Genomic DNA, 15,064 nt, shown 5'->3' with positions numbered 1-15,064 from the left:
GCTAGTGAAGGCAGGGGGCTGGACTCAATGACCTTTCAGGGTCCTTTCCAGTTCTAGGAGATAGAATATCTCCAATAAATAAAAAATAAAGTGACCTTGGGCAAGTCACTTAACCAGCCTGTGCCTCAGTTCCCTGTAAAATGAGGGTAATATCACTTCCCTAACTCAAAGGGGTTTGGGAAGATGAATACCTTAAAGACTGGGAGATGCTCTGGTAATAGGCCGTACAAGGACCAAAAATGGAAAGAAGTTTGCTTTTGGATTTCATAAATACATGGGGGTCAATGAAGTGTCTGGAGGAGAATGAAGGAGGAAAGTGTTCGGGATATGCTGTAATCTGCTGCTGGCATTTTATATTTAATACAAGTAGCAAAATTGGGAAGATGCAAGAGTTTCCATTAGCACTGAGGCATTTCTGGGAATTGTTTGGTTCCCCTCCCTTCCCTCCCCCCCGAATATCCCTGCAGCTGCTTTTTAATTTATTTTAAAAAGCAGCAGCATGTGGACAGAATCCTGTGACAGAGAGTCGAAGAGAGACGCATTTTACCAGGTGGAATCCCCCCTTGCAATGAAAGGAAGGTTTTGAAGTGGGATCTTGCTGTCAGCGTAAGACAAATAGTAGTTTGTGCCGTTGGGGAAAAAAAAACCCTTCCTCGCTTTTAGCAGCCGGTAGCTTCCCAGGAAACAAGCAGCATCCGATTATTTTTTGTATTACGTACGGGTTGCAATCTAGATCAGAGCCCTGGTGTGCTAGGTGCTATACCAGACACCTGCTGAGAGGCAGTCCCTGCCTCCAAGCCAATGAAATCGATCATGATACGTTAGCAAGGGTTCTTCAGCCTCGCAAAAGGGAAGAGATCCCGGGAGTCTCTGGCTTTGACACATCATGAATTGAATGCCAGGCGACTGCCTGCTGGTGAGTTATTTATTTGGCGTAAAGGCTGTGCTCTGAACGGAGGTCGGAGTGAGCAGGATCGGACCGTTCGTTTCAGTGTTGCAATGAATGGAGTTTCACCATTGGAGTTTCCCGTAAGCAGGTTCCACTCCGTTTTTTAAAAATAAAATAAAAGAGGGGTTTATTTATAAGTTTGTTTATTCAGGTATCAGAGGGGTAGCCGTGTTAGTCTGAATCTGTAAAAAGCAACAGAGGGTCCTGTGGCACCTTTAAGACTAACAGAAGTATTGGGAGCATAAGCTTTCGTGGGTAAGAACCTCACTTCTTCAGATGCAAGACTGAAGACTTCTTGCATCTGAAGAAGTGAGGTTCTTACCCACGAAAACGTATGCTCCCAATACTTCTGTTAGTCTTAAAGGTGCCACAGGGCCCTCTTTTGTTTATTCATTACTTCACCCATCAGACACGGCCATTGCTGATATTTCAGAAGGAGCGAGAATGTAAAAGGTTGTTAGTCTTTGACTGAAAGGTGAGTAGAACTACAAGGTAGATGAGGTAATATCTTTTATTGGACCAACTTCAGGCTGAAGAAAACTCTGTAGCTCGAAAGCTTGTCTCTTTCATCAACAGAAGTTGGTTCAATAAAAGAGATTACCTCACCTACCTTGTCTCTCTAATATCCTGGGACCAACATGACTACAACAGCACTGCAAACAATGAAAGGAGTAGGCCTGTCATTCACTGCTGGCGAACTTCATTTCAAGCTATATCCCTTATGGTATAATGGCATATATTCTACTGCTGTATATGTGTACCACTGCCCTCTACTGGGCAGAATGGAAACTACACAATTCTGTAATAAGCCCTATACTGCTATAACCTCCTTTGGATTAAGTATTTAACAGCTCTGTTGTTCTTGGGCAGGAGGGGTCTTGTTCCTGTTGTTGCCATAATTTGTTATAGTAGATGGGTGTTACAGAGTTTTAGAAGTCATTTATGTTCAGATATAGATGTAAAGAGAGAAAACGTGAAGAATGGAAAGGAGGCTGATAAAGAATGCCTAATGTGTAGCATTTTTGATTAGAAGATCTGAAGGTTAATTAACTCATATTAATTAAGCCTCAATAGCTTAGTCTGTGAGAGGCAAGCAGATATCCTTTTCGTTTTGCGGTGGGGAAACTGAGGCTGAGAGCGAAGTGATTTCCCAAATGTCACCCAGCAAGACTGTGCAAGAGCTGAAAATAGAACCTTGAAGTCTCCATTCACCTAGATTTAGGTACCTGACAGACATTCTTCCCCCCCACACAAAAAGAAATCATTCTTGCTAATCTACAGAAGCTGCAATCAGAGGGGGGTTTTGTTTGTATGAAGAAAAATCAGATTCTACCTACAAACTCATGGCAAGGGAGTGGGATACGAACAGTTCTTGTCTGCACAGTGAATACATGGGAGACTAGATTAGGGTCATGTATGTGAGGAATACATTCTTTGAGCATGCGGATGCTTGTAGCTGTCGGAAGACGTTTTAGGGGCAAGTGGTAGTCAGACACATGTTTTCTTCTATCAGTTTAAATCCTTTTGACCCTCTCTGAACTGTGACATTCCTTGCATTCTCGACTTCTTCAGCAATCGCTCTTCCATTCATTTCAGGACATGGATTAGCTAGCATCCAAGCAAGGGATTTGATTTCATATCACATTTTCCCCCAAAAGAAAATAGCAAATCAGACTGAAGTTTCTCTAACCCAACCCATTGGCTTCTGTGGGAGCTGTGGCATTTTCCATGTCAGAACTTTCCTGTCTTCTGAATTGATTCGCGCTTTTTAAGCCTTTTATGACTCATTTTGACTTGAACTTCCAAAAGAAAAAAGCATGGGTTTTAAAGATTTCCTCCCTCTTGGGTCGCATGGAGTTGATTTGATTTTTTTTTTTTTTCCAGTTCAGTTGAGAGACCTCAATAAACAGAGTTTTCCAGCCATTTGGTTTCACCGAGCTGGAAGGAAGATGTAGGGTTGGATATGGGGCATTTTCAGTTTAGTAATATGCATCATTCCAAGGCGAACAGTGAGTCAGATATTTTTCCTTTTGGGGTAAAACAACCCATGGGGGATCCTTTAATGTCACTGGTGATTTAGATTATTTCAGCCAGCACCTTAGCTGGTATAAATCAGGGTAGCTCCACCGATTTAAACTAGCCGAGGATCTGGCCCATTAAAAGTATATATTTTGTTTGTACCAACACGGCTCCATGTCAGATTTCATATCGGGGGTGAAATCCTCGCCCCATGAAGTCAGTGGCAGCTTTTCCATTGACTTTGATGGAGCGAGGATTTCACTCTTTGTTCACAGTGAAACCTACAAAAGATTTTTGATGTTGCAGCACCGGGGTTCTCAAATTGGGGATCGCGTAGGGTGACCAGACAGCAAGTGTGAAAAATCGGGACGGGGGTGGGGGATAATAGGCGCCTATATAAGACAAAGCCCCAAATATCAGGACTGTCCCTATAAAATCGGGACATCTGGTCACCCTAGGACCGCAACCCCTCAGGAGGTCATGAGGTGCTTACATGGGGGGTCGCGAGCTGTCAGCCTCCACCCCCAAACCCTGCTTCACCTCCAGCATTCCATATAAAAAAAGTGTTTTTTATTTATAAGGGGGGGTCACATTCAAAGGCTTGCTGTGTGACATCAATCAGGGTGAATTATCAATTATTTTTTTGATAAAATGCTTTTTGAGGAAAAAACAATCTAAGTTTTAATTAAGATGCATTATAGCTCAAAGATATCTCATCATGGAATAGGGATTATAAATTCTAATTCTATAGTATGAGACAATATATTCGTGTAATGTTTAAGAAAAGTTTTGTAGATGAGTTCCAATAGTTCATGGATTAAGGATCCAATTTTATGGGGGTCCAGGGGCTTCTGTATAGATTATTTAGGTTAATCTTTCTATCTACCCAATGGGACTCAGTGCTCAGTCTAGAAGATACCATCAGAGATGCTTAGTTTTGCAGTTCTCAAACTGTGGATGTGTGTCTCCAGAGCTAACATGCTTGTTAACAGCAAAAATTTTTTTAAAATAAATAAATAATATATAGAGGTGAGAAATAACAGACCTCAACTCTATTGTCCCTCTGCAAATTTATGTACACAGAGTCAATCCCGTACCTCTCTTTAAAAGTGCAAAGTTTCAAAAAGTTCAATGAATAGAAGATTGTTGGGGGCGGAATAGATCTGGACAAGGAGAAGAAGTGTGGAGATAAATGTGAGAAGCGGGGACATATGCTTGTTTTGTTAAAATATTATATGTTTGCTGTTGAAGAAAAAAATCCAGAATATTTAATGTTGTTGTTTTAGTTAAATAAAACAAATTAAATTTCTGTCTGCTGATTTTCTCCTAATACAGAATGGCAAAAAATCCTCCAAATATTAATGATTAACCTGTTGAATTGGAGATAGTTCAGCTCCCAATGACTTCATAAATACCTGCTTCAATTACCTTTGGAAATGAAATAACCAAACAATCGTTCATTTTCTGATATAGCTGTAAAACTAATCTGAAAAGTTTTCAAAATAAATCACTGTTTAAAAATGGATAGTGTATACTTTCTAAGAAGTACTTTTCTGTAGAAAACCGTGATTAAATCGAGTCTTCCTGACTAGTGATTTAAATCATGATTTAAATCAAATCCACCTTGTCATCAATACAAACTGTTGTAGCAGAACATGGTGGTAGCCTTGTAGGGGAAAAATATTGGAAATTGATTTGGCCTCTTTATTTGGGAACATTTCTTCTTATCACTTAGAAATTAACTAAACCACATTCTGAATGTTTATTAATTTACTGATTTATCATGTAATTAGAGCAAACAATCAATAATGACTAATAGTAAACATCCCCTCTTTCTGGTTGTGTAATCTCATGTTCTTGATTCTTCTTCTTCGACAATTTTGTGACTTTCTCTTTAATTCTAGGGCAATTGTGAACAGATCTGAGCTGTCTTGATTGGCTGCAGTGGGTTAGAGGAGGCATATGTCATTGGTTCTGCTCTCTGATTGGATGAGCGCACAAGCACTGCTCATTGCAAATTGGTTCTCATGAATCATAGGTCTGAAAATTCTGAATGATCATGAAAAGCAAAGGCAAAAAGGAGAGGAACATTGTTGAAGCAAATGCAGTTAAAATTTTGAAATAATTTTAGTGGACATTTTTTGCACAATTTAACTCAGTTCTATGTTTAGTAAAGGAAGTAGATATTTATCCATGTAATATGCCAGCTAAGTGTATTGTGTCAATAGAGGATAATAGCCTACTACTGCTACTAGCTTAAGTAAATTAACACATGTGGAATCATGTGGTAGAGGCCCATTTGTCTGAGCTGATAGTTCAAGACTTTATCCCTGCTCATGACCTTCAGCTATGGGCTGATACAGGAATGCCTTAAAATAAGTTTAATTTATATGCCAACTCTTTGCTAGCAAAGTAAGACATCTGAGATGCAAAAGCAAGGGAATTTGGAGGCAGAACCGCCCTAGCAANACGGTTTGCCGGGCAGCCTCCAGACCCTGCGCCCCCGGCTAGCGCTTCCCCAGCGCAGCTGGAGCCCGGGAGGGGAAGCGCCCAGCCGGGGGCGCAGGGTCTGGAGGCTGCCCGGCAAACCATGAAGCCGGTAGCATTCGGACTTCGGGCAGCCCCCTTGACTCCGGACCCCAGCCGCTGGCTGGGCACTTCTCCTCCCCGGCTCCAGCTGCTCTGCTCCGGCGGCGCAGGGTCCAGAGGCACGGGGGCTGCCCGAAGCCGGTAGCGCTGGCTCGGGCAGCTTGGCTCTTAAACAGAGCCGAAGAGTGAGTCCGGGGAGGAGCAGAGCAGCCTAGGGAGAGGAAGTGCCCGGCCGGTATTTTTCCCGGACATGTTCGGCTTTTTGGCAATTCCCCCCGGACGGGGGTTTGATTGCCAAAAAGCCGGACATGTCCGGGAAAAACCGGACATATGGTAACCCTACCTGCTGCCTCTCTCTGCAACCCAGTGCCTCTATGGGGCCTTGGACAAGGCCCTGCAGCCTGGGGAGTTGCCAGCCTGGAGCTCCCCAGCCCCTCTGGCCTTTCCCCAGCCCTGCCTCACTCTAGGCACCCTGAGCTTCCCAGTCTGCTCCTGGCTTTTATAGAGCCAGCTGCGGCCTGATTGGGGTGTGGCCTCAGCTGTGGCTGCCTTCCCCAATCAGCCTAGCTTATCCCCTGCCACATCCCTCTGCCAGGGCTGTTTTAAGCCCTTCAGGGCAGGAGCAGGTGACCGCCCCGCTACAGGGGTCCCCATGTTCATAAAGTAGGTCTTTTGTTACACTGCTGCAGGTTTCCTTAACGCAGAACACGCCATTGGCTATGATAAGATAGATTTGTACAAATGCCACCCCGAGGAGTTCTGTGCCAGTATGGGCAATGGATATTTTTCTAGCGGTGTGGAACGTAGGCTAGCATCAAGGTAGGTTCAGTAAAGCTTACGCTTGAAGACCTCTTGGAAACTGCACCGGTGTCTTAGAAGACGCTGGCCGACTTGCTGGCTGGCTGACACAATGGTGTAAAATGTTCCCAGGATGGCACAACTTTCCAGGGCATTTCTGGATGCAATTCAGTAAGTGGACTGATTGCTTGTGAGCGCTTGAGTCATGTAGGGGATCAGCTACTTGGGAAATCAATCCTCTCTCCTTATACCGCCAAGACAGTTGATTCGCAGTGATGTGCAAGCTAACCGTTTCCTAGATCTGGATGTTTGGATGCTAAGAGTTAGGGGGTTCTTAGTCTTGGGGAATTCTGAGCTTTGAAAGTCGTTCCGGCTTGGATCTGAGTTTTTGACCTTTTGGGCATGGTATAAAACTCACCCAAGCATAGAGCTTATTGGAGTGGTGGTGCTGCATGTTACTATATGAGCAGAACAAACAACTCATAATGAAATAATTTGATGGCTCTCCATTTTCCCTTCCTTTTGGGGCAGAGTGGATTGATTGAAATCAAAAGTGATTGAAATTGGCAAGCAGGAAACCTTGATTTAAATATCCAATTTTAATCTTGTTTGGCATTTGTACTTTTTAGTTATTTTCCTAAAGAAAGGCTGATTCTCATTGGTATCCATTAGTCTCATCTGTTAGTCTATAAGGTGCCACAGGACTTTTTGTTGCTTTTTACAGATCCAGACTAACACGGCTACCCCTCTGATATTAAAAACATGTTGATTTGCAACTAAACATTGCCTTTGCACTAAATATCATACTTCTCTTTGCTAGCTAGGAGGAGGCAAGAAATATATACACATTTATTTAAGCAATTATATAGCTTCACATACGTTTATCCTTAATTTTTACATTTTATGTTAGAAAAAGGGTAAATATTACATTTCTTTACTAGATGATTCATTTTTTTTCTTCATGAATTGTGTCAAGCTGTATTTGGATGGAAACTGGAATTGAATTAAAAATATATAACAGCATTTTAAAATTGTTTTTGTTAGTTAAATAATCTACCTTTAATGTGCTGGATACATCAGAGTATGTTTGTCAAAACATGAATTGTATTTAAAACTAATTGCTATATGAAACAAAGAGGATATGTATTTAGTGAATTGAACGGATTGTTCTGGTCATCCTGTCCTTCAAGATTTTAGAACTAGTAGATCTCATCCTCTCGCACCTCATTTTTATTCATAGATTGGAAAAGAAAAGCATGTTTTCCTGCTTTTTCAACTTCCAATCGATTTCTCAACTTTGAGCTGGAGAAGTTGAATAAACCAAAATGAAGAAAATATTCTCTCTGCACCTGCAGAAGAAGCTACTGCTGTCAAAAGCTGGTTTAGCACTTCAACAAACCCTCTGGTTCCAGGTGCTTAACGAATGACTTCTACCAGTTCAGTGGGTTTGGCTTTCTTTAAAACATCAGCAGTAAACATGCACTACTTGAATATTATTTTTATGTAATTTAAATTATTTTAATAAATTATAGTAAATTTAGATTTTAATATAGGTTGGCATAATTTCACATTGGATTTTAAATAGGTTTATTTTTTTAAAAGGAAAAATGTATTTAATTTAATGAAAAATTCAGATTAAAAAATTAAGCCCAAGAGGTTTTTATTTATCCTGATTTGGGGGTTGTCTGCAAAACTCTTCAGCACTTTTTTTTGGAATTTATTAATAATTCAGAATGAGCCAACCAGATTTAACCAATTCCCTTTACTTTCTCTTGGTCGCTGAGCTCTGTTGGTTGAAGAGCTCTCAAACACCATGGTGAACACGTCAATAGATACAGTTACGGTCACAAGTCACACAGTAGAGTTTCTATTCCCTGGATATCTGAACATAACCTATATCATGCTTTCAGCACATTTGCATGTGCAAACCTAATATTTGCTCTTTGGGACCATTTTGACTAGTATTTGGTTGGGTAATTTCAAATCAATGGCCAGGCCCCGAGGGCCGGTACACATGGCAGCTTTTTATTGTTCTACATCGAAAGAAAATAAAATCAAAAAGCTAAATGCATCCTTAACTACTCCTGGTGTGCGTCCTGCCTAAAGCATTCAGCACCGCATTTAGCTACATGCTGTTCAGCAAAGCACCTGGGACCTGATCAAAAGTCCACCGACATCAGTGGAAACGTGGCCGCTTACGGCTGTGACGGACTGATATGGCCCCCATTGTGTAGTGTCAGAGCACCTCACAAGCTTTTATTCTCAAGTGCTATTACCCCCATTTCACAGCTGGGGAATAGAGGCACAGAGAACAGTAAGGCTGGGATTGAAAATTGACAGCACATTAGCCTGCTGCTCGCTAGCTGCCCGTGTAGACCCTGCCGCTACTTACTAGCGGTTCCCTTGCATGCTTTGACCTATGTCCCTTTCAAATGGCAGTAGATCAAAGCACAGTAGGGAGCTTTTAGAGCGTGGCAGCAGTGTCCCACACAGAGTGCGCGGCACATTGCTTGGCATAGATTAATACCCCAGCATTAACTGTCCATCTAGACAAGTGACTTGCCCAAGGTCATAAAGGAAATCTGTGGCAGAGCAGGGGCTTGAACCAAGTTGCCAGCTAGCGCCATAACCAATGCACCATCCTTCCTTTTGCTGGATCAGCCCCTTAAAGCATGCGCTTAAATCCCATTGAAGCCTGAATTTTAGCATGAGCGTTAAGGGCTTTGCTGAATGGGGATGGATTCCCAATTTGGACCTGTGTGCTGTAGTTCACCTCCCCTTAGCCTGGGTATAGGGTGTTCAGCATCACTCAGAATTTGGTCCATTGTGAGCCACCTTACGATGCTAGGAGGTGATTTAAAGGGATTAAATCTAACCACGGGGGGGAAACCCGTTCCTGAGAGTTTGACATTAAGTAACAATCTACGCATCGGTAGCTTTCAGAAGAGCTGTGCGTCTACGCATTTCACTGCAGTACCAGTGGCCCCAGCCCTCCGCTCCCTTCTGAAACAAACATCAGGAAGCCCAGCGAGCCCCTCCATGCTGCGCTCATCTCAGCTGTTTGTAACAGCTGTGGCGAACGGGCCGGCGTCGGAGTGGGAGTCAGTGAGGTAAATTTGGCTTTGAAATAAAAAAGATTCTTTTCTATTTTGGGAACTCGAGGTTAGAAAGAGCCAAGATGTGACCGGAGAAGTGGCCTGTTCTCAACTTGAACGTGTGATTTAAATTAAAAAAATATATATTTTCTCTTCTAAAGCATTAAAATTAGAGCATGGTTTATAGTCCCTTCCGCCGACGCCTGTGTAGAGATTCCCCTCAGTCTTGTCTGACCTCCAGAGATTCCACCTCACCTACTTACAGTGCCGTTTTGCTTTTGGGATCAGCCATAGATGGATGAAATTGTAGTTTTCTGTAGAGCTGGACTCCAGCCAGAGTATTGGGAACCTAGGTCTAGATTCCAAATAACACAAGCTTTGAGGTATTTGAAGCCGTAGGTTTAGTTTTGGGCCTGTCCTTCATTTCCTTCAGGATTTTCTATAAACTATATATTGATGGATCATTTTTCTGCTAATTGTACCTTGGATCATTTAAAAAAAAACGAAGTGTTTAACAGAAATCCAATATTTAGTGTGAACAGTCAGAAAAGGCAGAAGTGGTCAATAAATATTTCTGTTCTGTCTTTGTGGAAAAAGTCAGATGATGTATTCATATTAAACAATGATGAAATACTTTCCAACAATAGCTCCGGAAGTTGATAAACAGCAATTGCGAAAGTTAGACGTTTTAAAATCAGCCGGTTCGGATCACTTGATTGAAAGTGTTTTAAAAGAGCTGGCTGACGAGCATTTCGGACTGTTAGTTGGTTTTCAATAAGTCTTGGAACCCCGGGGAAGTTCTAGAGGACTGGGAGAAAGCTAATGTTGTGCCACTAGTTAAAAACGGTAAAGGGATGACCTGGGTAATTTCAGACCTCTCAGACTGGCAGTGATTCAAAATAATGGAGTAGCTGATGTCGGAGTTAATTAATAAAGAATTAAAGAAGAGAAATATAAATTAATGCCAATCCACATGGGTTTATGGAAAATAGATCTTGTCAAACCCACATAATATCTTTTTGATAAGATTACAAGTTTGGTCGATAAAGTAATAGTGTTAATGTAAGAAACTTCAGTGAGGCATTTCACTTGGTACTCCATGACATTTTGATTAAAAAAACAGAATGGTACAAAATGAACATGGTGCACATTGAAGGGATTAAAAGCTCAAAATGTAATTGTAAATGGGGAATCGTCATCAAGTGGTTGTGTTTCTAGTGGGGTCCTGCACGGATCAGTTCTTGGCCCTACGCTATTTAATATTTGTAATGACCTGGAAGAAAACAGAAAATCATTAGCAATGAAGTTTGCAGGTGACGCACAGATTGGAGGAGTGGTAAATAAGAAGAGACAGGTCACTGAAATAGGAATCTGGATTGCTTGGTAAACTGGGTGCAAGCAAAAAATATGCATTTCAAAAAGGTCAAATGAAAAGTCACGTGTCTAGGAACAAAGAATCCAGGCCATGCTTACAAGAGCGGGGAGATGCTATCCTGGAAGCAGTGACTTTGCAAAAGACATGGGGGTCCTGGTGGACAATCCACTGAACATGAGCCCAGTGCAACAGAGTGGCTGAATAGGGGAATGCAATCTTTGGATGTATAAACAGCAATATCAAGCAGGAGTAATGAGGTTATATGACCTCTGTATTTGGCACTGGCATGAAGTTCTGGTGTTTTCAGTTCTGGTCTTCACAGTTCAAGAAGAGTATTGGTAAATTGGAGAGGGTTCAGAGAAGAGCCATGAGAATGATCAAAGGACTGGAAAACATGCCTTATTTTGAGAGACTAAAGGAGCTCAATCTGTTTGTCTTATCAAAGAAAAGATTAAGTGGTGACTTGATCACAGTCTGTAAGTACCTCTATGGGGAACAGAAATTTGATAATAGGGGGCTCTTCAATCTAGCAGACAAAGGTCTAGCAAGATCCAGTGGCTGGAAATTGAGACTAGACAAATTTAGACCAAGAATAAGGCAGAAGTTTCTAGCAGTGAGGGTAATTAACCATTGGAACAGTTAATCAAGTGGTCCCTTCTGGCCTTAGAATCTATGAATCTATAATGGCAAAAGCACTTCTTTAGCCTGGTCCCCACTAACCCCCCACTTCGGACTAAGGTACGCAAATTCAGCTACGTTAATAACGTAGCTGAATTCGAAGTACCTTAGTCTGAACTTACCGCGGGTCCAGACGCGGCAGGGAGGCTCCCCCGTCGATGCCGCGTACTCCTCTCGCCGAGCTGGAGTACGGGCGTCAACGGCGAGCACTTCCGGGATCGATTTATCGCATCTAAACCAGACGCGATAAATCGATCCCAGAACATCGATTGCCTGCCGCCGGACCCTCCGGTAAGTGTAGACGTACCCTTTGTCAGTATAACTGAGTCTACCCTGGAGCTTTTTCTGGTACAGAAATGTCATAAAGAAATCCTACCCCTCACCAACACTGCTTTTCCTGCAAAAGTTTCCAGTGTAGACCTGCTCTTCATGAGTGACTTTCACCTCTCTGCCCCACAGGTTCTCTGTCTGCAAAATGGCACTAAATGATATTTGTCTACCTTGCCAAAGATAATGTGGGGCTTGATTAACTGATGCTCATAAAGTGCTTTGGGGCAAATATAAGTGTCAGCATTACTCAGTGTACGGAAGGGAAATACTTTGAAATGCAAAGGGCCTCATTTCAGACAACAACCTGGGCTTGAAATTGATTTTCTTTTTATTTCAGGAGCCGCAAAATTCAGATAAGAAATATCCCACCCCAGCTACGATGGGAGGTAAGTGAAACACCTGAGCAACTGCAGACCTGGCTTATGACGTACAAACCATTTAAATACCGACGCTTGATCTTTAGAGCCTTGCAGATTTGCGGATATCCACTTTATATCTGTGGATTGTGGATGGATGCAGATCCAAATCTGTGGATGAATGTGTTTGTGGATCCGATGCAGATACAAATTTTGTATCCCCGCAGGGTTCTATTTGATCTTGTCTTGACTAGCCTTTTGTACCCCTCGTTCATTGATCTCTAGGGTGATGAACAAACATTTGTACCCTGGGACAAATGGGAGTAGCCACACGAACCTTTTTAAATGTATTAAGCTCCTCCAGTTGGTAATGAATTAACTCAAGGTACAAAAATCTCCGGAAGACGAACCCAAATTGTGCTTGGATCACCTTGACTGCTGCATCTTCCATCTCCGTGACCTCCCCGAGTTCTGTTTCTCCTAATCAAAGTGTTGGCTTCTTTTGATGCATATGAGAAGCTTCAACCTCTGCCAACACTCTCACTGTCTCCCGGTTGGTGTCAGGGTGCAGTTCCAAATTGACTTCCCTGGTCTTTAAAACCTGTGGTGGACTCATCCCTTCTAGACCTGAGCCATGGGGCTTCGAGAGCCACAAGTGATTATTGGTGCCCAGCTTGAGATGCCTTAAAGGGGCCTGGTTGTCAGAAAGTGCTGAAAAGCGCCCTCTGAAAATCTGGCCTCTTTAAAGTGTCTCAAATTGGGCAGCAAGAAATGGAGGTGCCCAAAATCATTGGCCATGTTTGGGAATGGTGGCTTTCATACTACAAGCTGGACAAACGAACGGACACCCACCCACCCCTTTTTTGTCTTACCTAGCACCAATAAGCCCTAACTGAGTTGGGCAACCATTGTGCTAGGGGCTGTACAAACAGTCCCTGCTTGCCATCTAGACAGACACAGGGTGAGAGGGGAAACTGACACACACAGAGGGGAAATGACTTGCCCAGGGTCATGCAGCAAGCCAGGGGTTGAGCCAGGACTAGAATCCAAGTCTTCTGACTCCCGGTCCAATGCCTTCTCCACACATGTTCTAGAACTGCCAAAGCTAGGCTGTCCGATCACGAGAAACTGGGTTTGATTGAAGATTTGTTTTATCTTCCAGGTCTGGTCATATGCACCCATGTAATGTAGTTTCCCCTTCCTTTTATAGGTGTTGGATGGTTTGCTAGCTCAGTATGGTACTGTAGAAAATTGTGAACAAGGTAAGAAAGTGTGTTAGTGTGTGTGTGTGTTCGGTTAGATTATTAGACACTAACTTTTTTCCGGAGTCAGTAGAATTCAGTTTAAAAGCTGTTGGGAAGTAAAGGCTTCTTTGCTCAATCATTTCATAGAGGGTGAAATTTAATCCTGTGCAGAGGGTCACATGTTCATAGGCCTTGGGTTGGTCCTCTGACCGGGGGCAAATTTAACTCCGTGCGTCTGACCAATGGGTTGTCATTGTCTCCTCTGTACTCCTGTGTAACTCCCATTCACTTTCCCTATGATGGCGCGCTAGGAAAGATTTTTGGGGCTCCAAAGTCTGGACTTGCCAGACTGGATCAGAACCAAGGTCCATCTAGTCTAGTTTCTTGTCTGAACGTGGCCAGTGCCAGATGCTTCAGAGGAAGAGGTAAGATCCCCACTGTAGGCAGAAGTGGGATAATCTGCCCCCTATATTCGGTCTCTGCCTGGTCTCTAATAGAGCTTTAGGGCTACAGCCCTAAAGCAGGAAGTTTAATATTCCCTCCCAGATGTTTGTTATAATTGTGGATATTCTTGTTACCCATATACACGCCCAGTCGCTTTCGGAATCTTGTCATGTTCCTGGCAAATCCTCAACCTGTAACAGGACATGTGGGGAGGAAAGGGGGAATGTCAACCTGTAACAGGACATGTGGGGAGGAAAGGGGGAATGGGTAGGGAGTAACTCACCCAGGTTACTCCTGCATCGAGCGGGTTTGACTGATGCACGTCTTCCATAAAGACCTCCGGGCTTGAAACCCTAACCCTAACCCTTTCCCTTCTGGTTCAAATCTGTGAGTGACTAAAACTCCTTGGAGTAATGACGGCTCTTCGATGTCCTTTGTAGAGTCGGGTTGGGCATCTCTCCTCCCAGTGGCCAGGTCCCCGGGGTGTAGGATGCATGATCAAAGAACAAGAACCAGCAGAGGTGTCAAGGATTGAATGGGCCACAGATGCCAATCTCTCCTCTAGCTTTATACCTTGGTATATTGGCTGGATACATGTTAAATATCATTCCCCTCTTTCCCACCCTCCCCCACCTGGGCCAGCTTGTCCCAAGCATCAGCCGTCCCTGGGGGTTCAAATCCCTATTAAGGAGTTTGTATGATAAGCCCTCTATGGTAGGTTCGGGGATTCAACCCAAGATCGCTAGAACTAAAATCGTGGGCCACTGCTGTTTGAACTGAGCAGTCAAATGCCGTAGCTGGTTGGCAGTATGGCCCAGATCCTCCCACATATTTAGGCATTGATGTCAATGGGACTTAGGAGATGATCTAGGCCTAACTGGAAAAAGGATTTGGGGGGGTTCTTAATTTTTAAATGTAAGTCATTTTATTTAAAAAGCAGCCCTCAAACCAATTGCCCTTCTGCACCATTCCCACTAATTCATGTGTGTTTTGCTCGAAGTGAACACAGACAGCGAGACGGCCGTCGTCAACGTCACCTATTCAAACCGGGAGCAGACCAGACAGTAAGTGAAATTAATCTGCCCCGTGCTCTTTTAAGGGTGACGAAGGAGGGAGTTGCTTTTGTCCAAACAGAAAGCCTTCCCCATCCCGGCCCCTCCAGGATTTTGTAGAAAATGGCTTGGCCA

General features: G+C 43.1%; 1 protein-coding gene across 1 annotated transcript in view; it reads left to right on the top strand.

Annotated features, from left to right (window-relative positions):
• The window catches only part of IGF2BP1 (insulin like growth factor 2 mRNA binding protein 1), a 62,958-nt gene that overhangs the window by 27,219 nt on the left and 20,675 nt on the right, over positions 1-15,064 (top strand). The window contains exons 3-5 of the mRNA XM_034755971.1: positions 12,171-12,219; positions 13,400-13,451; positions 14,878-14,941. Of these exons, the coding sequence (XP_034611862.1) occupies positions 12,171-12,219; positions 13,400-13,451; positions 14,878-14,941 (165 nt within the window). The remainder of the gene's footprint in view (positions 1-12,170; positions 12,220-13,399; positions 13,452-14,877; positions 14,942-15,064) is intronic.

Source organism: Trachemys scripta, chromosome 23 (assembly GCF_013100865.1).
Source record: "Trachemys scripta elegans isolate TJP31775 chromosome 23, CAS_Tse_1.0, whole genome shotgun sequence".
NCBI classification, from domain to species: domain Eukaryota; kingdom Metazoa; phylum Chordata; order Testudines; family Emydidae; genus Trachemys; species Trachemys scripta.
The sequence above is the reverse complement of the archived record's forward strand: the minus strand, read 5'-3'. Positions and strand labels throughout refer to the sequence as shown.